Here is a 25752-nt window from a genome sequence, read left to right on the forward strand (position 1 = left end):
ATATCAATAATGAAAATAATGAACTAATAATTGGATAATGCCTTATGAAACACTTTCACAAACCAAAATAAATATAAGCATGTCTCTGTATAGATTAATATGTAAAAGGAAAAAACATTAAAATTATAATATGCTAACCATTAATGATTATCAACAAATTTTAGAATTCTACTGCTTTTAAAATTGTTTCCTTTATACTATCTGTATTTCTGCGTTTTCTTATTTTTATTGAGGTGAAACTGACATAACATAAAATGACTTATTTCAAAGTGTACAATTCAGTGGCATTTAGTGCATTTACAATGTTGTGCAACCACCAACTCTCTCTAGTTTCACATTTTTTTCATCACCCCTGAAGGACAACCCGATACCCATTAAGCAATCATTCCCCATCTCCTGATAACCACTAATCTACTTTCTATCTCTATGGATTTGCTTATTCTTGATATATCATATAAAAAGAATCACAAAATATAAGATCTTTTGTGACTGGCTTCTTTCACTTAGCATAATGTTTCTGAGGTGCATCCAAGTTGTAGCTTGTATCAGTTCCTCATTTGGATAGAATGATAATTTCATTGTATACACCATAATTTGTTTATCCCTTCATCCACTGATGAACATTTGGGTTGTTTCCACCCTTGGGCTATTATAAACAGTGCTGGTACAAACATTCACATACAAGTTTCTGTGTAGATATATGTTCTTATTTTTCTGGGTCTATACCTAGAAGTGAAATTGCAGGTTCATATGGTATTTCTGGTTAAATTCTGAGGAATTGCCAAACTGTTTCCTACAGTGGCTGCACCACTTCATATTCCCACTGGCAATCTATAAGTGTTCCTATGTCTCTGCATCCTTGGCAAATTTGTTATTTTCCATTTTTTTATTATAAATGTGAATGTGATGTGGTATTTCATTGTGATTTTGATTTCCGTTTCCCTGATGGCTAACATGTTGATAATCTTTTCATGTACTTTTTGGCCGTTTGCATATCTTATTTGAAGGAATATCTATTCAAGTCTTCGTCCTTTTAAAAATTGGCTTGTTTGTCTTTTTGTTGTGTTGTAAGGGTTCTTTATACATTCTGGATATTAAACATTTATGAGATATATAATTTGCAAATAAGTTTTTCCATTCTGTAGGCTGTCTTTTCACATTCTTCATAATGTCCTTTGATGGGCAAAAGTTGTTAATTTTTATGGAGTCCCACTTATTTTTCTTTTGTTGCTCTGGTTTCTTTTTTATTAGCGCAACCATGTGAGATATATATATATATATATATATATATATTTATATTTATATATATGTATGTGGATAGATAGAAATAGATATATAGATATGTATGTATATAAATATATGTGTAATATACACACACATATATGTGGTTAATTAATAAAAATAAAGCCAGCATTCTCACACATACTAACTTCTCACATCTCTTCTACAGCATTGTATTAAGTATCATCATCATCACCATGAGGAAACTAAGGCTTTGATCAATTTAATGATTTGCCAAAAAGTGCACAAATTAACAGTGGCACAATTTTCTTTCACTAAATATTGGGCAGGAACATTAGTTTGATACATTAGGAGTGAATAATGAGTCATATGGAATGATTTATGCTTACAAAAGCTAAATATTTTTAAATTTTTTTCCCAGAAGAGGTTTTATGTCTTATCCAAACTTTTTCCAAATTCCTTTTTAGTAGCCATAGATTAAATTATTTTGCATTTTTATTGAAGTATAGTTGATGTACAATATTATATAAGTTAAGGTGTACAGTATAGTGACTCACAATTTTTAAAGGTTATACTTCATTTATAGTTATTATAAAACATTGGCTATAGTCCCTGTGTTGAACAGTACATCGTTTAGCTTATTTTACATGTAATAGTTTTTACCTCATAATCCTCAACCCCTATGTTGCTCCTCTCCCCTTCTCTCTCCCCACTGGTAACCACTAGTTTTGTTTGTTATATCTGTGAGTCTGTTTCTTTATTGTTATATTCACTAGTTTGTTGTATTTTTTGATTCAACATATAAGTGGTATCATACAATATTTCTCTTTCTCTAACTTATTTCACTTAGCATAATATCCTTTAAATCCATGTTTTTGCAAATGGCAAAATTTCATTCTTTTTTATAGCTGAGTAGTATTCCAATTTGTACATATTGATATATGCCACATCTTCTTTATCCATTCAACTATTGATGGACACTTAGGTTGCATGGCAACTGTAAATAATGCTGCTATGAACTTCGGGGTGCATGTATCTTTTCGAATTAGTGTTTCTGTTTATTCAGATATATACCCAGGATTGGAATGGCTGGGTCACATAGTAGTTATATTTTTAGTCTTTTGAGAAACCTCCTTACTGTTTTCCACAGTGGCTGTACCAATTTACATTCCCACCAACAGTGGACAAGGGTTGCCTTTTCTCCACATCCTCACCAACATTTGTTATTTGTGTTCTTTTTGATGATAGCCAATCTGACAGGCGATATCTCATTGTGGTTTTGATTTGCATTTTCCCTGATGAATAGCAATGTTGAGAATCTTTTCATGTGCTTATTGGCCATCTGCACGTCCTCTTTGGAAAAATGTTTATTTTTTAATCAGGTTGTTTTCTTGATGTTGAGTTGTATGAGCTGTTTGTGTATGTTGGACGTTAACCCCCTCTTCAGTCACATCATTAGCAAATATTTTTTCCCATTCAGTAGGCTGTCTTTTTGTTGATGGTTTCCTTTGCTGTAAAAGCTTTTAAGTTTAATTAGATTCCATTTGTTTATTTTTGCTTTTATTTCCTTTGCCTTAGGAGACAGATCCAAAAACTATTGCTATGAATTATGTCAAAGAGAGTTCTGCCTATGTTTTCTTCTAGCATTTTATGGTTTCCAGTCTTACATTTAGGTCTTTAATCCATTTTGAGTTTATTTTTGTATATGATATTAGAGAATTTCCTAATTTCATTCTTTTAAATGTAGCTGTCCAGTTTCCCCAGTGCCACTTATCGAAGAGACTCTTTTCTCCAGTGTATATTCTTTTTCTTTTTTTTTTTTTTTTTTTTGAGGTACGTGGGCCTCTCACTGTTGTGGCCTCTTCCGTTGTGGAGCACAGGCTCTGGATGCACATGCTCAGCGGCCATGGCTCACAGGCCTAGCCACTCTGTGGCATGTGGGATCCTCCCGGACCGGGGCACGAACCCGTGTCCCCTGCATCGGCAGGTGGGCTCTCAACCACTGCGCCACCAGAGAAGCCCTCCACTGTATATTCTTGCCTCCTCTGTCATAGATTAATTGACCATAAATGTGTGGGTTTATCTCTGGGCTTCCTATCCTGTTCCATTGATCTATATTTCCATTTTTCATGCCAATACCATACTGTTTTGATTACTGTAGCTTTGTAGTATAGTCTGAAGTCAGGGAACATGATTCCTCCAGCTCTGTTCTTCTTTCTCAAGATTGTTTTGGCTACTTGGGATCTTTTGTGTTTCCATACAAATTTTAAGATTATTTGTTCTAGTTCCGTCATAAATGCCATTGGTGTTTTGATAGGGATTGCATTGAATCTGTAGATTGTCTTGGGTAGTATGGCCATTTTAACAATATCAGTTCTTCCAATCGAAAAATAAGGTATATCTTCCCATCTGTTTGTGTCACCTTTAATTTCGTTCGTCAGTGTCTCATTGTTTTCCAAGTACAGGTCTTTTACCTCCCTAGGTAGGTTTATTCCTAGGTATCTTATTCTTTTTGATGTGATGGTAAGTGGGATTGTTTCCTTAAATTCTCTTTCTGGCAGTTCATTGTTAGTGTATAGAATGCAACAGATTTCTGTACATTAATTTTGAATCCTGCAACCTTACTGAATTCATTGATGAGCTCTAGTAGTTTTCTGGTGGCATCTTTAGGATTTTGTATGTATAGTATCATGTCACCTGCAAATAGTGACAGTTTTGCGTATTCCTTTCCAATTAGGATTCCTTTTATTTCTTTTTCTTCTCTGATTGTTATGGTTAGGACTTCCAATACTATGCTGAATAAAAGTGGTGAGAGTGGACATCCTTGCCTTGTTCCTGATCTTGGAATGCTTTCAGCTTTTCACTGTTGAGTATGATGTTAGCTGTGAGTTTGTCATATATGGCCTTTATTATATTGAGGTATGTTCCCTCTATGCCAACCTTCTGAGAGTTTTTATTATAAATGGGTGTTGAATTTTGTCAAAAGCTTTTTCTCCATCTATTGAGATGATCATATGGTTTTTAGTCTTCTATTTGTTAATGTGGTATATCAAATTGACTGATTTGCAGATATTGAAAAATCCTTGCATCCCTGGGATAAATCCCACTTGATCATGGTGTATGATCCTTTTAATGTATTGTTGGATTTGCTTTGCTAACATTTTGTTGAGGATTTTTGGATGTATGTTCATCAGTAATATGTAATTTTCCTTTTTTGAGACATCTTTGTCTGGTTTTGGTATCAGGGTGATGCTGGCCTCATAGAATGAGTTTGGGGGTGTTCCTTCCTCTGCAATTTTTTGGAATACTTTCAGAAGGATAGGTGTTAACACTTCTTTAAATGTTTGGTAAAATTCACCTATAAAGCTGGTCCTGGACTTTTGTTTGTTGGTATTGTTTAAATTATTGATTAAATTTCATTACTTGTAATTGGTCTGTTCAAATTTTCCATTTCTTCTTGGTTCAGTCCTGGGAGATTGTACCTTTCTAAGAATTTGTCCATTTCGTCTAGGTTGTCCATTTTATTGGCATACAGTTTTTCTTAGTAGTCTCTTATAATCTTTTGTATTTCTGTGGTGTTGGTTGTAACTTCTCCTTTTTAATTTCTGATTTTATTGATTTTGGCCCTTTCCCTTTTTTCTTAATGATTCTTACAAAAAGTTTATCAATTTTGTTTATCTTTTCAGAGAATGAGCTTTTAGTTTCATTTATCTTTTCTATTTTTTTTAGTCTCTATTTTATTTATTTCTGCTCTGATCTCTATGATTTCTTTCCTTCTACTAACTTTGAGTTTTGTTTTTTCTTTCTCTAGTTCCTTTAGGTGTAAGTTTAAGTTGTTTATTTGAGATTTTTCTTGTTTCCTGAGGTAAGCTTGTATGGCTATACTACTACCTCTTACAACTGCTTTTGCTGTAGCCTATAGGTTTTGGATCAACATGTTTTCATTTTCATTTGTCTCTAGGTATTTTTTACTTCCTCTCTGATTTCTTCAGTGATTCATTGGTTGTTTAGTAGCATATTGTTTACAAAAGCTAAATATTTTTAAAATTTTTAATTAAATTCAACAAATATTTGTTAATTTCTTCCCATGTGTTAGGTGTTATGCTAGCTTCTGGGAATAGAACAGTGAGCATGACAGACACAGTTCTTGCTCTTATGGTGTTTTAGGCTACTGAAGTATGAAATTTTAAGTATGAAATTATAAGTACATTGTGCTATGGGAACAAGTAACAAAACTCTCCACTACACTAACTTGCCCTCATCCCTGCCTTCAGCTAAGAGCTTAGAATACTTGTCAGTACATTTGGGCACTTTAGCATAATTCATATACCACATTCTTATATGTTGCCCTATATTTTTTCAAATTGTTTCAAAGGGATAAACTTTCCATGATTTTATTGGAAGGTCATATGTGATAATTCTAATATACCTCAGAGTGGTGTGCCTTTCATCAGAATAAGAAATAACTGTTGAGCTCAACTAGAGTGGGGACAGGAGGTAAAGAGGGAGAAACAATGAAACTTTCAGTATAAACTGGTATGGTAATATATGAAGGACTTATACAAGTAATAGTTAATGTTTATTCAGTGCTAACTGCCATTAAGAGATGGTGATTCTTTGAGGAGTTAAAAGTTGACTGGGGATAATAAAGACTGGAAATAGTAGAACAAGATTCAAACCCAGGAGTACGAATCTCAGGGCTCATGGTCATAACCCCTCTGGATGCTAATTTCTACTCAAGACATTGAACTTTGACGGTTGTGCAACTATTCAGTAGCTAAACTGCAGACAAACCTCATATGCACAAGTGCGTACATAAAAACTTGCATGCACGTGCACACAATACTACGTGAATCAAAATCTCAAATTATAGTGTAGCTGTGATAACTAGGACCAAGGACAAAAAAATAACGATTCAAAAAATAGGCAGTAAAACTAAAAATACACGTTGAGCAATAACATCAGTAATTATTATAATAAAGAAGAAAAGGTGATATAGGAAAAAAGCCCACCTGTGCTTTAATGCATCCTATTTTTCTTTTCTAAAAACAATCATCCCAAGAGAGTTCCATCTATAATCTATCACAACAAAATAACGTGGCTTTGAGAAAATGACACAGTGGAGAGACTACTGCCTGTCGGATGCTACATACCCAAAACCTACCTTTAAAACGCATATAATGAAAGTCATACTTGGTTTGTGCTGACAAGGCAGTCGACACAACATAACTTTATCTACAAAGGGGTGACCTTGATGAGAAAACCAAGCAAAACTGCCCCTCAGAATAGTATAGTTGGTAACTAGTGGAATTTAAAATTTTTATTTTATACACTATATACTAAATATACTATTGGGTTGGCCAAAACATTCATTCAGGTTTTTCTGTTACACCTTACAGAAAAATCTGAACTAACTTTTTGGCCAACCCAACATATACTGCAAAAGAAGAAAACCAACTAAAATTTGTGGACTGGAAAATTACTCCTCCAAGTACTGACCTTGTGTGATATTTTGGCGTGGCAAAATAGGAATTTAGACACATGATGCTATTCTGTTAGGGAAAATATGACTACATATATCTGGAAGACTGTGCCTTGCATATATCTATATAGACCTCACCCTAAACAATTAAAGGAAACTCAGATCTACAGTAGATTAAACACCGGATGTTTTCTAAAAATATGGCCTATTAGCTATTAGTTGACAAACCTCATCTTATATCTCTTAATAGTTTTAGTTTTTAAATTTTCTTTTTTTCTTGTACTTTGAAACCACGGAAGAACAAATGCTTCATTTACATGGCATCATAGTAGATTGAATAATTTTATAGCTAACTGCTACTAATTTCACTAAGAAAAAGAAATTAAGAGAGAGGAAATTTAACACCTGTGGTGAAAATAACTCAAAAATGTATTATCTTCTTCCTTACTTCCTTAATTTCATATTCATAGGCTTTGTTCTTGTTCCAATGGTCTGTTTATAAGATAGTTGTCTTAAAACTCAGAATGTGCTTTCCCACAGAAACCATGTCATAACCAGAGGCTGGATCCTCAGGCCACACTGCAGCAGTAAAGCTTCCTGCTCAAGGTCACACAGCTCACATTACCTGAGCAGACACAAGAAGACATTCACATGGACTCTCAGTTCCACCCACTCATTGGCCTTGAACTCCAGGCCCCAAGCCACTTCTGAGATTTTCTTAGGTCTAGAATTCACCTTGGATATAATGCCTTTAAATACTCTTCCTGAAGCTAGTGCTGGGAAAGAGAAAGCCCAGCTCCCCAGCAGGAGCCACAGGAAGGGGACTGGCAGCTGCCCATAACCTGTGCAAGCATATCTAAGAGCCTCCTGAACAAGGGAAACAATCTCAGCATTTATTTTTCTGGGTGACCGTCTTCCCCAGAGTACAGAAAGACTGCCCTGAGCAGTGACACATAGTTTTGCCTATCCTCCCTTCCCGTCAGCTGTTGCTTCTGCTACCAGAGTGCCTGCCACTAACAGTCTCCCCACTTGCAAGTTGCTGTTTCTAATCTGTCATCTGAGAAGTCTGATGACTAGGGCTGTTAGAACTGCATGTAAATTGAGAGCCAGGTGCCGAGAGATAGCCAGAGACTCTCTCCTTCAGGGGAGCAATGTGGGGGCGGGGGTTCCTGGTAGCCACTTATTTTCTTCTCAAGAGTTTTTCTTATGTAATTCCCTGCTTGACAGTCTCAAAAAGCTGACCTCCATCTGCAGAAGGTGCTCCTGTTGTACAGTACAGTGAAGAACACACCAGAATGAAAGAGAGACACACATTCCAGTGCAAGTGCCCAACACTCAGCCTGGGGACCTTCGGATTCAAAAAATCTCTGTGCTCCATTTCCTCCTTTGCAAAATGGGTATGACCATAGAGAGTCAGTGAAGTATAATGAATTAAAATTACAAACTGCTTTAGAATGAGGTGTCAAAATAGTGATCTTTAAAAAGAATGACCATCAGCCTTCCCTGGTGGCACAGTGGTTAAGAATCCACCTGCCAATGCAGGGGACACAGGTTCAATCCCTGGTCTGGGAAGATCCCACATGCCGCGGAGCAACTAAGCCCGTGCACCACAACTACTGAGCCTGTGCTCTAGAGCCCACGAGCCACAACAAAGAGAAGCCACTGCAATGAGAAGCCCACGCACCTCAACGAAGAGTAGCCCCCGCTTGCCACAACTAGAGAAAGCCCACGCGCAGCAACGAAGACCCAACACAGCCAAAAATAAGATAAATAAAATAAATAAATTAAAGAGAAAAAAACTACCATCATTCTTAGGGGTCTATAAACTACTGCTGCAAGGCAAATCCAGCCTGTTGTCTGCTTTTGTAAATAAAGTTTTATTGGAACAAAGCCTCACCCACTCCTTTATGTATTGTCAATGGCTTCTGTGCTACATACAAGGGCAGAGTTCAGTAGCTGCAAAAGAGATCATATGGACCCCAAAGCTGAAAATATTTACTCTCCAACCCTTTACAGAAAAGTTTTTTTGACCTATCTTATCAATAAATGTTTTATTTTCAAGGAAATAAGGCTTCATTTTTCCCACAAAAAATTTCAGTTGTTTAATATAGCATATTTCACAACACAGGCCATAAGCTTAACAGAAGACCTTCAATAATAATAACATTTATATTTAATAACACACAAGAAATTCATTACACAAGTTTTCTGCTATGTAAATCCATTTCTGTGAACAGAAAAGTCTTCAGAATTAATTTAAATTCAATTCTTAAAAATGAACTAAGAGCAGAGATTTATTTCTGGTATGCATTTTAGGGGAAAAAATCAGTATTACATTATCTCTATATTGTGTCTCATAGAAATGAGGGTGACAAAACTGCCCAGAGTTGTCAGTGTCAAATGCACTGTAGGAGCTCAAATATTAATCAAAATGACATCTCCAATTTTTTCCCTTCCTAATCAGGCCTAAACATCATGGGACATCTGCTAAATCAATAAGCAAAACTAGATGCCCTCATCACTCCCAACCTGGCAGCACTGCACTTTTAGCCAGAAGACAAGGGGCCCCCCTGCTGCATAAATACTCCTCTGCTTTGATTGTTTGCTTCTCCCATGAGATGAGCATGCCCACCTATGATCCCAAACTTTACCCTGGTACATATCTGGCTATGCCACCTGTCACTGAAAAGATACACCTCAGACAATTTCAAGATAAGATAGGCATGGGGGTACGTGGCTCTAGAATATACTTGTGCATTCTACCAAAGAGAATAAATAAATGAATAAATACATCTCATGAATAAAGTGAGAATAGGTTGTTGTAAAGTGTTTGTGAAAAACTAAAGTCTCATATCCCATCCTCCACACCTGGAGGAAGGTGGCACAGGGACTGACCTATACCCCACCCACCAACCTTCTGCCAAGGTGGGCTTTTGGTACAGTTGAGAATTAATCACCTTTGGCTTTAATCTCCTTCCCCTGCCTTTTATTTCTAGGTCTCTTGCCCCCAAATCCTTATCCCGCTGACACCTCCTATTTCTCTCCCTAGGAGCTCTGGAGTTGCTCTAGTGCTGAAAGATCTGATAAATGCCTGAGTGTCAATTTATTCTCCTCCATGTATTTAGAGGAGGCAGAAGGCTGGAAAAATGGAGCACAGAATAGGTCTATTCACACATGGAACCAAGTTTGAACCTTTTAGCAAAGCTAAAAGGAAAAAAAAGAAGAAAAATTGGCTGGCATAGAAAATACACAGACTTCTACACAAGGAAGTGAGGTATGTGCCTGTGAATTCCAGAAACCCTAAGGGAGACTTGGAAGAGAAAGCTAAGGGTCTATCTAAAGTTGGGCAGCCACGTTCTAAGAGCCACTGCAACCAGTCAATGGTAAGATGAACTCATTTGTACTCAGTCTACTGAGTCTACTTGGACCCAAGTCCAAGAAAACTTGGGTTGGTTCATTTATTCATGTGCCAGGCATGTCAGTGAACAAGCATATTCTATACCCTCATAGACCTCTTTTCAGCCTAATTGTTTTGGTCTTAGCCGGCATTTTTTCTCCTAACTTTAAGAAACTATAAATGGAAAGTCTTCCTGATACTGGATTTTCCCACCTTTACAGAAAAAGAATAAAATAGATATCAAGTATAGCAAACATAATGGAAGTATCTTAGCCAGATGAAATACAGCTTGAGAAAGAAAAAGTAGTTCATTAAATTTTAAACAAAATTGGAATTGCTGAGGTTAAAGGCAACTCAAAGCCAATACCAGACACAGACTAAAAGGAACAACATAGACTTACTCAAAAGGAATGAGTGTGGTAAGGAGTTCAGTTGTCAGCCATCTCCAGAGTGTCATGGGGCTCAAATGAGATTATCAAGGGGAGGATGCTTTGAAAAAGTGAAGAGGCACATCACAAATGTGAAGGCAATGATACAATTATTGGTAACATTTTCACCAATTATAAGCTTAAGTTGAGTTATGGTTGTTTATAAACTATTACTGTAGATCACCAAGAGATAAACAGCCTCATAACTTCATTTGGAATAAATATCCTATAAGTTAACTGGGCACTAAACATGTGCATATCATTTTATATGGCCATTTTAAAACAAGGTTTTTTTTTATAGGAAACAATATACATAACCAACTATAGGAGATTCCTGAGTTTAAGTATGGTGTGTCCATAATGGCCAACATGTCAATTATTGTCCATTTGACAACCCACTCCATCCTTCCAATACCCTTCTGTGTCCTGTTCTGTGCCCCTGGCTGATGCCTAGAACTGAACATCCTTCTGACTTCCAGTTGGATTAAACTAATGAAGATGGTGACTGCAGGAGAGAGAAGAGAATTTCTTCCAACTCTCTCTTTGTCTCAGTATTGCCTTTTTGGTGGGAGCTGTTTCTCTTCCATGATCCCAGGGAGTATCCACTCCTCTTTGGCTTCAGCTTAACTGGGTTCCAGTACCACTATTTTCTTATCTTTCACTTCAGCCCTAGAGGTGGTAAGAGCTTCCTGATACTGCTACTGTCTGGGTGATGGCCTCACTATCCACTCCTTGTCTGTTCCTTAATCCCTATCCACATCCCTATAAAGAGTCCTTTTCTTAAAGTCTCTTCACTTAACCCAGCTGGGTTGACTTCAGTTTCTGGCCAGGACTGTGACTGAAATATAATATAGACATCTATTTATCGACATAGAAAGATGTCTGACAGAAAGTAGATCAAAATATAAATAGCAGCTATCTTTAGGCAGTGGGATAGGATTATTAGGTTTTTTTATGTTTCTTTGTATTTTTCAGCTGTTATACATTTGATTATATATGTTGGGAGCATAAAAAGAAATAATACAATTAAAATACGATGTGGGAATAAATATGGTTTCAAGAAGTACTAGTGGTTTGGCTTCCCTTCTTTACTGCCTGCCCTATCAAGAACAGATAAATTATAAGTTCCATAGCCTGAAAGGCGTCCTGGTGGGGCAATGGAACCATAAACGCTTATGAGTGCCCAGAATTTTTTTATTCTTGCTAGACTCCATTTTCTAGGAAAAAATATGTTTGATTAGCAAGTATTTACAATTTCACAACTAAAGACAATGGAGTTGTGCTATATTTAAAATGGATAACCAACAGGGATGTACTGTGTAGCACAGGGAACTCTGCTCAATATTCTGTAACAAACTAATGGGGAAAAGAATTTGGAAAAGAATAGATACATGTATATGTATAACTGAATCACTCTGTTGTACACCTGAAACTAACACAATGTTGTTAATCAACTATATGCCAATATAAAATAAAAAGTTAAAATAAATAAATAAATACATATATGCTATCATAACCATTAAAAAATGCAGTTGCACACATTTATAAGTGTATGTGTTTTACAGATTCATATTTCACTAGCACAAATCGATTTTGCTGCATTTTTAAATAATATTAATAATAGTTAACTCTTACTAAAGACTTGGCATCTACAGGCTCTGTTTACAAGAATTGTAGGTACTTGTTAATTTAATCCTAATAGGAAGACAAGTATTATTACTCCTATTTCATAGGTGAGCAAATTGACAAGCAGTGAAGCCAAGTTATTTGTCCAAGATCATACAGTTTTTGCTTGCAGGTCCTGGAGGCAAGTCCAGGCATTAGAACCTATTTGATCTATTATATTCAACCATCACTCAGGTTGATAGATTACCTAAGAATTCTAAACTCTCCTAATCTTGTGAATATGTGCAAAGAACAACGGGGAGGGGGGCCTCATATTGGTTTACTACTTACTGGTGTGTAACCTAGCACACTTACAAATCAGAGCAACAAATTCCTCATCCATGCAATGGGGTATAATATCTCTTCTACCTACCCTAGAAATTGTGATAATCTAATGGGAAATAAGCATGAAAGCCCATCAAAGCTTTAAAGCAAAGCACAAATGTAAGGTGGTATTATTTGCATCCTCCGTGTACCATCGTCATTAATACATGAAAGTCAAATGTAAAGAAAATAGCAATTATTTTGGTGAAGTATGGCTCTAAACTATTATATTATAAACTATCCAGTCTGTTCACAACACCCAGCAGAAACCCACCACTGATTAATCAATACAAATCATGCAATGGTTTCAGTAAAATGTACTCTCCAGGGCACTCCCTTGACTCACATTCATTCATTACCTCGCTTTATTTAATTTGTTCCCAGCATTGGCCTGAAATGTGTTACTCTCAATCTTAAGTTATATAGTAAAACTTTTTTAAAAACTTAAAAGTTCAACTTTACATTCTCTATGCTCTGACATCAAAAGTTCAATGGAACCACTCAGTTTTCAGTTTCCCTGACTCAACATTTTGGAGTTTTGTAATTAATTATATTCCATTATTACTGATCAACAATTAGCTCAAAATGTTGCTGAGATGGTGAGTATGCTGAAGAAAGCAGAATTCAATGACTGAGACTAGTAGTAGGACACTAGATTTCTCTCTTGTTAATAATTAAAGTGGATAACTTATGTTTTTATTTATAGCTTCCAGAAATATCTGGCTCGTTCCTGCGCACTGCTCTGTCAGGTAATCATCAGTGGGTTAAGATCTGACTTGGGCTGTTGTGTTTATTTTCCATACACACCTTCAAACGAAGCCATTAAATGCAGCCCAACCAAAGGTAAAAGCAAGTGAGGGCATCACCGTGTCTTTTCTGGATCTCTCCACCCAGCCAAATGCTTTGATGCATAAAAATATAAAGGATGAAAAGGGGTAAAATTTCAATTTACCTGTCTCAATTTCCCAGATGTAAACAGAGTCATCTGCACATCCAACAATTAGAAAGTTCTCGACAGGATGCCATTTTATCATCTTCACAGGGAAAAGGTGCTTTCGGGCGCTCAGGAGGCACCTCCTCCCTTCAAGGTGAAGGAGAGCCACGGAATGGTCACTGCACACACAGCAAATTACCTGATGACTCCGTAGCTATGAAAAAAAATGGCATTCTTTGTAAGCTAATAGTCAAATGCTTTCTTTAAAATTAAATCAGATTTTCCCCCCTAGTAACATAAGTTTTTGTTAAAATCCCATTTACAAAATGACAGTTCTGCTTTCTCTAGCACCTCTCCACATAACACTGCACAGGGGAGCTTTACAAACGAACTAGATTTTAAATTCAAAGACCTACTAGGAAGGTCAAAAGACACAAGTAAAGAGGAGAATTCCAGGCCAGATCTACTTATAAGATAAATGAAGGACGTGATCATCACTCAGCAGATTCAGGCAGTGAGGCAGACATCGGAAATAATGCAGAATAAAATAAACCCCAGAACTAATTTGTTGCCACAAAAAGAAGCTATTTGTAGACACAAGCTTAGGCCCAAGGGTATCATGAGATGATATCTTCCACTTAGAGCCTCAAAATGTGATTTGGTGCTGTTCCCAGAACTATACAGATTTTAATCCAAACAGGAAACTCAGTGTAGACACAATCTAAAAGAGGTAAGCATTAGATATTTCCAACTGAATGTACAGCTTCAAAGACACGGGGACCAAAAATAGTCTCACAGGACAAAGATTCTTAAGATACTTTCAAGAACATCAGCATGTGGTTACCTTCAGCATAGTTTAGGACAAAGACTATTCTTGCTGGGTGCTGCTGAGGCTCATCTAGGAGAGGTTTACAGGGCAGCTTTGTGCCTCACCATGAGGGCCATGCATTGATCAGCCCATCAGTGGGTATGGCTGGGGTGTGGTGAGAAGGGGCAATGGGTAGTTCCTCTGCTATTTTTTTCTTTTCTAACCATTTTGCTATGTCAATGATCCTACTTTCACTAAGGCACCTGGCCAGACTTTCATCTGCTATGTTAAAAGCATCAGCTAGGGTTCCTGAAGAATCTCCCAGTGCCCATCACTGACCTCTCTCTGTGGGGCATTGGGAACTTGTTATTTTTCCTAATACTTGTAAAGGAGACTACAGCAATTCTGAGTGGGGGTGGGGGTGGGGGAATCACAAAATGGCAGGTGTGATATATGGGGAGCCTGGACTTGTAGAATGGGGCACAGATGCATTGCCCCCCAACTGTTACCTCTTGGAGAACCTGCCTGACCCCCAGTTTCTAGAATAGACAGCCCAGTGTACTTCAGGAAACTCACACACACCTACAACACAAGAAAACACACATAACACATGAACACAGATCCTATGGCCAGGAGTAGACATATACTAGAGACCCACACTAGGCCAATCAGATTCTCTTTTCTAGGCGTTTGAAATTGTAAAGCTAAAAGAAGTCATAGGAAGAGGCAAGAGAATGGAGCAATCACAGAAAAGCAGACCATTTGGGGGCAGTGGATTCAAGGAGTAACTTTGGTTTCTGAATTTAAGTTCCACTGTAGGTCCTTGCTCTAGTGCTTTGTCTTGGATGCCTAGGGATTGCCCCTTGTGCCCTTTCAATAAACTCCCTTTTTATTTGACTTTGAATCTGTCCTGATCCTTGGAGTTAAATCATCTATGACTGAGGCAGAAGTAAAAGGGGTCAGGAGTGGAACTGACTTGGACTACGGTCCTGGGGCCAAGAGAAAAAAAATATTTTTGAAAAAGGGAGAACTTCAGGAATAAAATATGTATCAAGGTATCTCAAATCACCACATAGTTTTTTTTTGGGGGGGGGCGAGGGGTCACTTAACTTTGTTTTACTGTTTTGGTTAATCATTTCTGTTCCTGAAATACTGCTTTCATTTTTTCTTACTACAAAAATACAGTGCAAGTTTTCTCTGATTTTACTTTGGAACTGATTTTTCATAACATTACTATGGAGACATAATTTTTTTTTTTTTTTTTTTTTTTTTGCGGTATGCGGCCCTCTCACTGCTGTGGCCTCTCCCGTTGCGGAGCACAGGCTCCGGACGTGCAGGCTCAGCGGCCATGGCCCACGGGCCCAGCCGCTCCGCGGCACGCGGGATCCTCCCGGACCGGGGCACGAACCCGTGTCCCCTGCATCGGCAGGTGGACTCTCAATCCCCGCGCCACCAGGGAAGCCCTGGAGACATAATTTTTACAAGTCAATCAACTAACTTATAAACTCAGAAAACTCAAAACTTGGCTGTTCATATTTTATCAAAGATATCAGCTTTATGAAAGCTGAATTTAAGCTGACATTGCATGAGAAAATTATACCTGAAAGTATTTCCTTTGCTCAGCACAAGGTAGATGCTCGTAAATTTGTTAAAGCTCGTCATTTGTTAAATAAATGAAAGAGTAAACAAAAATCTATTTAAGAAAAAGAAAGTGTAACTATCATTATTATTATTAAATTGTTGAACACAAAAGTTAATTTTAATTTACAGTTCCTACATATTTATTTTTCCATTGAGTGTCCATTACTTTTATTTAAAAAGAAAATTCCATTAAAAATTAAGATGTAGAACTAGGAAAAGAAAAAGAACTAACGTATAAGTACTTAAAGAGAATTAACTGACTTTTGTAAAGCCAAGAATTGATGAGACCTTTGCTTTAGAACCAAATTATCTGTATAAGCTGTAAAAATAATAAAATGCATAAAACATAAGAAAGAAATTCATAAAAACCATCCAGTTGTATTATGGCTTTCTTTTTCTTTTCTGTGGAAATATGGGTTATTTTTCCTTACGTTTTTTAAACATTCTGAAATGTTATATGTATAACTTAAATTTATGTGTTATGTTTCACTCTTTATCTTAACTTACTTTGAAATTCTCTGGTGACATCAAAAGACTCATTACTAAACCAGCTTGCAAAAAGAATTTATGCAAAATTTCTTCAGTAAAGATATCCCACAAGATGACCCATGAGTCCTGGTCCCCAGATACCAGCCAACTTTGGTCTAATTTTGAAGAGAGACCATGTGGATAAAGCAAGGAAGTAACACTGTGGTGATGGCCTTTGAGAACTTTCTGAGGAAGGGAACCTGGAAAACAACCAAACACCAAATAATATAAAAGAGTTATTTTTGTTCAAGAAATAGTCCTGAGATTTTCTTTTATAAATTTTTAATGTAAGGAAACTACATATAATTAAAGGTAGGCAGGCAGTTGACTAAGAAAATTAATGAACAACCCTTGGATTCTCTCAAAAGGCAAGTGCCTCATTATAAGCCAGGTCATGCTTTTGATGGAGCACTAAATTTTGTTGTTCAAGGTCTATTAATTCTTTAAGGATGTTAGCAAGTTACCAATTCCAGTGCCATGAAATAGCAAACTCTGTTCTAAAAGAGTGAACAATTTATACATTTTGTCTCTACAAAAACACTCTCAGAACACTACTGCTGTCCTTTAAAACAGCATGACCAAGTCTAGTATAAAAGAAAAGCAAAGTTTCACAGAATACTTTTGCTTTAAAAGATATTACAGATTACCTAGTTCCACCATTTTGTTTTACAGATAAAAGTATCTGAGGCTCAGAGAGGTTAAGTGGCTTGAATCCAAGTGTGAAGAAACACAGCATAATATTTAAGAGCACAGCTTTGCTGTTAAACAAATCTAGCTTTGTTTTTCTCAGTCTATCACTTACTAGATGTGTCACTGTGGACAACTTGCCTTTTCCCTCTAAGCCACAGGTACTGCATCTGAAAAAGTGGGATAATAACAGCACTTACTTCACACAAGACTACTGTGTGGAATAAATAAAATAATGTCCATAATTTCTTAGCACTGGCACTTGGTAGGAACCTAGGTGTTTCATACCATAGCTGTATTAGAACACAGGCTTACTGACACCCAGTTTCCACACTGCTTCTTCCTTCATTATTAGCTAAACCTAAAAAAATTGGAGAGGACCACAGACCACAAACTCTTTATTCACATTGAAAATGAGTCCCAAAGAATCATTATTACTTCTATTCCGTCAGGCACCTTCTCGCTTTATATCCACTAGCAAACCAAGATGAATATTAATTCAGATGCTAAAGATCAAATGTAGGTTTCTGCTTGTTTTCAGGATAAGATAAATCAGACTAGATAAAATATGCTAAGGTCTTAAGCTTTTTTACTAACTTTTAACAGCAGCCATTGAGATGTAAAGTGGTGTATTACCTCTCCTTGCTTTATTGCTACTCACTCTATTTCAGTCAATCACTGAATCACTGAAAAGTTAGAACACATAGTAAGTAGCCAGAGTAATCTGAGAACAGCAATAGGCAATATAACAAGTTTTGGTGTTTTTTTTAATAATATTTGGTCTGTCAGGACCTTGTAGTCTAGTAGGGTCCATACAATGAAAAGTGGCATACAAATTTACCTACACAGCCCCAAATCTCAGTCACCTCCTATATTTCTTTCCTTTACATAAGACAACTTACTGCATAATGGTCTTTATTTAAGAGATTTTGCTGTTGCAATGCACAAAGATGTATGAGAACACATTTACATTTCATTACCAAAAAAATTAAAAATTAAAACAGGAAGATACCACTTTCTCCTGATTGGCAAATATTAAAAAATTGAATAGCACAGTAAGTTGGCTAAGGCTGGGGGGAAAAGGCATTCTCATACATCTGTGCTAGTGGACACACATGTATATTGATGTACTTTGGAGAACATTTAAGATATATTTTCAAAATTAAAAATACACATAAAAGTTGATCTAGTAATTCTACTCCTGGAAATTAATACTATACATATACCTACATATATGTGCAAAGATAGTTAATTCTGCATTGTCTATAGTAGCCAAAGATGAGAAAAAACTTGAACACCCATCATAGGAGATTTTTAAAATTAGAATTCAATCATTATTAATCATTTAAAATTAAGTCATAAAGAATGTACTCCAAAATATTTTATTAAGATTTAAGGACATTTTAGTAAAGTGTGTAGAATGTGGTTCTATTTTTATAATACAATTAAAAGAATGTATACTGCTCTTTTGTTATATGCTTATTTATGCATAGGAAATTTCAAAAAGTGTATAAAGAAACTTATTAGCACTTGCCTTTGGTGATCTTCCTGGAAGATCAAAGAAGGAGAGAAATGTATTTCTCATTGTATAACCTTCTGTTTGACTTTAAAAAAAACCTATATGTGCGTTTTACTTTAACACTAAAACATGCACAAATTTATTAGCAAATGCCTGCAATTTTCTTAAGCTTCAGTAATCTTCTTAGTATAGCTTATTAAAGTTGAAGCTTAGGTAAATTAAATAAATAGGGTCAAATAAAATTCAATGACCTTTTAGTAAAGAACCGCCTTCTAGAAGTCCTGCTTTGGCAGCATTCAAAGCCTGTGTAATGAAAATTGTCCCATCTTCACAGCCACATATTAGTTTATCAAGACTTGGAACATACTCTGATGAAGTGACAACCACAATTCCATTCTCATCTCTAAACCCAGAGAAGTAGTCAATAATACTTTGTGACATGGTATGATGCTTATCAAAATTATCTTGAAGGGTCCAGGTGGTAGTTATTGGTATCTCTAAAAGGAAAACACACAAAAAGGGAAAATTTGGTTTATAAATTCATCATAGATATAGAAAATATTATCAAGGCACCATACCTTGGGGAACATAGAGACTCTTTTGCCATCCTAACAGTATGCTATAGGCAGAAAAGTTCTTCTGCCATCCATTGCTTTCACTCCAAATACTATTTTATTGATTCTTTCTCCCTCAAGGAGCCTCGGAAGAATAGATGTGTATTAGTGCACTCATTTTAGACTTAAGTCAACTGAAAAGAACAGAGAAACTCTTTCGAATAGAGAAATTGGTTGAAAAGGGGTACAGGATATGGACATGATGAATTCAAAAATATGAATATGGTCTATCAGTCTATCCTATATTCATATTGTCAACATTCATTTCAAGTCAATAAAACATCATTCATGTTAAGTTGATGTTAATTTGAATTACACTTGTTGCACTGTTGTATAAGATCTATAAGCATCATGTTTATACCTACTTTTATGTTAGCATCTAATGCATAGCGGTACATGAGAACTTTTTGTTTATTTACTCATATTACTCAACTTAAAAAAAAACACTGAGTTAATTATAAAGTAGTTCTCAGAAAACATGTGATTAGAAATAGAAATTGTCTTACCTTTAGGAGAACCATCAAACTTGGATACAGGAACATCAGGGATGTGCCACAAAGTAATTCTTCCTGAGACTTCTCCAGAGAAAAGTACCTTATAAAAAGGCTCTTTCCTTTCATTCATGTAGCCCATAACAAAGGGAAGGCTCTGATCCAAGTAAAAAAGTTAGCATTTATGTAGAAAAAATATCTTTAAAAAAATGTATATAATGGCAGCCACTGTTTTTAAATGAAGGAACAAGACTTCATAGATGAACTAAATTATTTCCATTTATTTCCCACTGTTTAAAAAATTTCAAGTAAATTAAGTGAAATAGTCCTCTTACTCAAAACAAAAAAGTTTTTATGAAATAAGAAGCAAAGTCATCAGCTAGATTTCAGAGAGTTAATAAGAATAGCTAATAGCTAATTTATTGAACATGTTCAGTGTATGTATTACATATACTGTTAGGGTCTTTGCATGTATTCAGTTAAGTAGTCCTTACAATAATCCTGTGAAGTTCGTACTATCATTGTCTTCATTTTACAGATGAATAATCTGAGAGGGAAGAGGTTAATTTATTTAAGGTGATATAGATGGCAGTGGGCTTTTGAGTCCAGTAATTCTGACTCAAGAGCCCACGTCTTGATGACAGTGCTCTACTGTCCACTGAGGAGGTCTGATTTCTTTATGATCCCTTCAGTTCCAATTGTCAGTTAAAATAGCAACAACTAATATTTGTGTGGTATTATTATGCTTTCTACTTTCTTTTGACCATTTTTCAGATTTAACATACTTGATTTCAAACTTCCCAAATGGCCACAAAGAAAAATGAATTCATAACTTATATAGATAGATAGATAGATAGATACTAGTAAAAATAAATGTATGTTATAATTAACATAAATATATTTATATATATAAAAATATAGTTTTGTTGAGGCACAGTATGAATATTGGGTACCAGAGCTCTTAAAGATACATTTTCACTAGTGAATGGGTCCAGAATCTCCCTAGTACCTCAGTGCAGTGTAGAGGTTCTTTGGGCAGACCTGTATATAGAGATTACACACAAGGGATCAAAATGATTAAGTGAAAAAACAAAAACAAAAACAAAACCCTCTTTTGATGTACAAATAAAAGGCACCCTGAAAAGAAAGCCAACTGCTGATGCTAGAATTAAAGAAGCCTAAGAAAGTGATAGTTTCTAGTCAGAAAACACATGTTTGAAGGTCCAGACTTAGTTATTTTAGTGGAAAAATTCTATAATGTATCTCTAGAGAATATTAAGGGCCCAAATATTGCTACATTTAATCCTTACAACAAAGCTACATAGTAAATAAACATTATTATTATTTCTGTTATAGAGATAAGGAAACTAAGACGAGAGGAGAATAAGAAACTAATTCAAGACCAAGATATGTAATCCTCTATAGTCCCAAGAAATGAAAGCACTGAAGAAAAACAGTTCCAGTGAAGTGAGTTCTCTGAATAATTATTTTTTTAAAGATTCAGAAGGCATTTTGGGGTCTTATACTTCTCTAGGCCACTATTTTTGTAGGTGTTAGAAATGGTACAATAAAACTTGGTTAGATTGGCCTCTCAAACTCTCTCAACCTTTGGGAACCTTAAAATTGAGTAGCCCAGATCTCTCATGATTTTGATATGCGAATGACGCTCCAGAGAGGCTGGGTGGTTACTGAAGTTGGTCGCAGCACATCTCCTCCCTCCCAGCAAAATGTGCTGCCCCTACAGCCCATGCGCCCCAGATGCTGTTACTCCCTCTATGCTCACTTCTGTACTACCATTCCTCACTTGCTCACACCCACTCCTTGACACCTCAGTCCTCCTCCTTTCCAGTAGTTTCCTCTCTAGTTCACATGAAAACTCCCTCAAAGCCCCTTATCATGTGATTCTGATTTTTCGTCACAGTACCCAGTACCCATCACAAGAAGTACCCATCACAAGAAGTACCAAGAGGTATTAAAATAGTCATTAACAGTGAATTAAGTTTCATTAGGTCCCATTTGTTTACTTTTTTTAAATTTCTATTTCTCTAGGGGATGGGTCAAAAAGGATCTTGCCGTGATTTATGTCAAAGAGTGTTCTGCCTATGTTTTCCTCTAAGAGTTTTATAGTGTCTGGTCTTACATTTAAGTCTTTAATCCATTTTAGGTTTATTTTTGTGTATGGTGTTAGGGAGTGTTCTAATTTCATTCTTTTACATGTAGCTGTCCAGTTTTCCCAGCACCACTTATTGAAAAGACTGTCTTTTCTCCATTGTATATTCTTGCCTCCTTTATCAAAGATAAGGTGACCATATGTGCGTGGGTTTATCTCTGGGCTTTCTATCCTGTTCCATTGATCTATATTTCTGTTTTTGTGCCAGTACCATACGGTCTTGATTACTGTAGCTTTGTAGTACAGTCTGAAGTCAGGGAGCCTGATTCCTCCAGCTCTGTTTTTCTTTCTCAAAACCTAATGAAACTTAAAAGCTTTTGCACAGCAAAGGAAGCCATAAGCAAGATGAAAAGACAACACTCAGAATGGGAGAAAATATTTGCAAATGAAGCAACTGACAAAGGATTAATCTCCAAAATATATAAGCGGCTTATGCAGCTCAATATCAAAAAAACAAACAACCCAATCCAAAAATGGGCAGAAGACCTAAATAGACATTTCTCCAAAGAAGATATACAGATGGCCAACAAACACATGAAAGGATACTCAACATCACTAATCATTAAAGAAATGCAAATCAAAACTACAATGAGGTATCACCTCACACCGGTCAGAATGGCCATCATCAAAAAATCTACAAACAATAAATGCTGGAGGAGGTATGGAGAAAAGGGAACCCTCTTGCACTGTTGGTGGGAATGTAAATTGGTACAGCAACTATGGAGAACAGTATGGAGGTTCCTTAAAAAACTAAAAATAGAACTACTATACAACCCAGCAACCCCACTACTGGGCAAATACCCTGAGAAAACCATAATTCAAAAAGACACATGCACCCCAATGTTCATAGCACTATTTACAATAGCCAGGACATGGAAGCAACCTAAGTGTCCATCGACAGATGAATGGATAAAGACGATGTGGCACATATATACAATGGAATATTACTCAGCCATAAAAAGAAATGAAATTGAGTTATTTATAGTGAGGTGGATGGACCTGGAGTCTGTCATACAGAATGAAGTAAGTCAGAAAGAGAAAAACAAATACTGTATGCTAACACATATATATGGAATCTAAAAAAAAATGGTTGTGATGAACCTAGGAGCAGGACAGGAATAAAGACACAGACGTAGAGAATGGACTTGAGGACATGGGGAGGGGGAAGGATAAGCTGGGACGAAGTGAGAGAGCAGCATTGACATATATACACTACCAAATGTAAAACAGATAGCTAGTGGGAAACAGCTGCATAGCACAGGGAGATCAGCTCGGTGCTTTATGACCACCTAGAGGGGTGGGATAGGGAGGGTGGGAGGGAGGCTTAAGAGGGAGGGGATATGGGGATATATGTATACATATAGCTGGTTCACTTCATTATACAGCAGAAACTAACAAACATTGTAAAGCAATTATACTCTAATAAAGATGTTAAAAAAAAAACTCTAAAAAAAAAAAAACACAATTATCTTGTGCTAACTGCCTGGATTCAAATCCTGGTTTTAGCACATACTAACTCTATTAAAAGAGCCAATTACTTGATTTAGGCAATTTACTTAACCTCTCTATATCTCATTTTCTCTAACTGTGAAAGAAGGCTAATAAATAAAAGCACCTACTATATGGGATTACTGTCAGGATTAATGAGTTGATAAAGGTAAGGTGCTTAGTATGGTGCCAGGCATTTGGGACATACTCAATAAGCAGTAACCATTCTTATTATCCATTCTCAAAACAAATGAGAAATTCACTCCAAAGCCCATTCCCAGACTCTGGGGCCAAACTGCCTAGGTTCAAATCCTGGGAATTAACCTTCCTGAGCATCAGTTTCAAACTGGGCTCATGGTGAAAACTCATGTAAATAAGGCAGTGCATATGTTTAACAATAATAAGGACTGAAAAAAAAGTTACTCATCATCGTCGTCATTGTCATTACTCTTAGTTCATGCATCCAAATTCCTTATCTGCAATTCTCAGGCTGTTTCTATTCCATCTACTCCTACCTCAACACTGCAATCTTACTCCACAGCTAAGACCCTGGGAAGCCCAGTTCCTCGCCTCAGCAGCCAGGACCCCTACCACAAGTTTCAGTGATCATCAGCTATGATTTCAAGATAGGGAGATTTTCCTAAAGCTGTTGGAATGAAGGAGGAGTCCCCATTTTTTCTACTACAACTCCATCAGCAGGTAAGTTCCTGGCATCACATGAGAACATGTTACTGTCACACACTGGGATTTAATTCTATGGCATCACTCCAAAAAACATGTTTACAGTGCATAATTCTCTAAGTTCATTGTATCTATCAAACTCACCTCCCTACACCATGAAAATGCCTTCATTACCTTGTAACTGCATGAAACAATAAGAAGTCTTATATTTAGTGAATATTGGTGATGTTTTGAATAGAGAGAACAATATCTGAATTTAGTTTCTTGGCCGGATAAAGGGCAAGCAAAGGTCTACGAATAAGTAGACCAGCTTCTTTTTGTTTCAGATTATTGTATTCATTTTCACTGGCTTCCAAGTACTTCCCACTTTTAAGATACAGAAACAACTGTGGTTGTCTAAACAAGAATTATACATTGACGGAAAACTCACAAATCTATGTCTTCACCTTTTGAGACACAAAGCAAGGTGGTTTCCCATAAGATTAGTATTTTTTTAAGTTAATTTGTAATTGCTGTTCTTTTTCCTCATAGTTATGTATAGCATTGATATATGTAGTAGACTAGAAGCTCCTAAAGGACATTTCTTATATCTAGCTTTTAGGGCAAACTGTGCTTTGTAAAAATGCATTCAGGAGCTAAAAAGGAAAAAAAGGGAAAGTCCTTTAAAAAATAACTTAAGATGCCTTTCTGAGTAAACCACAATAAAGCTTTTGTGATCAACAGCAAAACAAGGCTCTACTGCAACCCATGAATGACTTCAGAAATAGTGTTCCACACCATAACTCTAAAGTTTGTCTATGTCCTAGTGGCACTTGGAGTTCTAATTTTTGGCTGACAGTCTTAATCAAGTTTTTGCAACAAAACCTCACAGATATGTTAAAGAGATGATACTGAACCATAGGATTTGCAGCAGCTATGCTGCCTAATTAAGCAAACCATCACTGTAAAAAGTAACATGCTTCGTTGTTTGACACATCAATAATTTAAAACTCCTCCATTCTCCATGAAATACCTTTTTGGATAATTAACTGATGACTAAGTCCAATAGGTAAAAAAAAAAAAAAACACTTTCACTGACACTAAAGTAAACTGCTTAAATTTTCAGGCTTCATAGAGTGTCAAAGATATAATTCAGTCAAGTGAAAACCCACAATTACATCCTCAACTCTCTGCCAGGAATCATAGTTATATTTGTTTTAACAAGAAAATTTATTCAGAAGAATAACTAAATGCATGTGAAAATGATCTCAATATACAGCTGCCTTAAGAATAAAAAAAAGCAGGATATAAGCCATTTGATAAAAGTTTAAAAAATGAAGTAGATACATCAAAATGTTAATAACTTTGTATCAGTGGAAAGGTCAGTGGAAAAAATGTGTATGTATATATATATGGTGGGGGAGAGAGAGAGAGAGAAAGAGAGAATGAGAGAGGGAAAGGAAATAAATACGGCAAATGTTGACAATTGGTGAATCTAGGTAAAGGGTATATGATTGGTCATTGTACTATTCTTACAACCTTTCAAATATTTGAACATTTTCCAATTAAAATAAGTAAATACAAAAAATAAAAATATTCATAGTGAATATGTATGGTGGTAAAATTAGAAATTTTAATTCTTCCTTTTTTATCATTATAATTATTCCATAATAA

General features: G+C 36.1%; 1 protein-coding gene across 2 annotated transcripts in view; it reads right to left on the reverse strand.

Annotated features, from left to right (window-relative positions):
- The window catches only part of WDR72 (WD repeat domain 72), a gene marked incomplete at both ends in the record, with an annotated part of 194334 nt that overhangs the window by 151619 nt on the left and 16963 nt on the right, over positions 1 to 25752 (reverse strand). For both annotated transcript variants that reach the window (XM_081227042.1, XM_081227043.1), the window contains 4 exons: positions 13491 to 13686; positions 16429 to 16649; positions 18907 to 19152; positions 19776 to 19917. In XM_081227042.1, coding sequence (XP_081083168.1) covers positions 13491 to 13686; positions 16429 to 16649; positions 18907 to 19152; positions 19776 to 19917 — 805 coding nt within the window. The remainder of the gene's footprint in view (positions 1 to 13490; positions 13687 to 16428; positions 16650 to 18906; positions 19153 to 19775; positions 19918 to 25752) is intronic.

Source organism: Mesoplodon bidens (assembly GCF_964165515.1).
Source record: "Mesoplodon bidens genome assembly, chromosome: 3".
Taxonomy (NCBI): Eukaryota; Metazoa; Chordata; class Mammalia; order Artiodactyla; family Ziphiidae; genus Mesoplodon; species Mesoplodon bidens.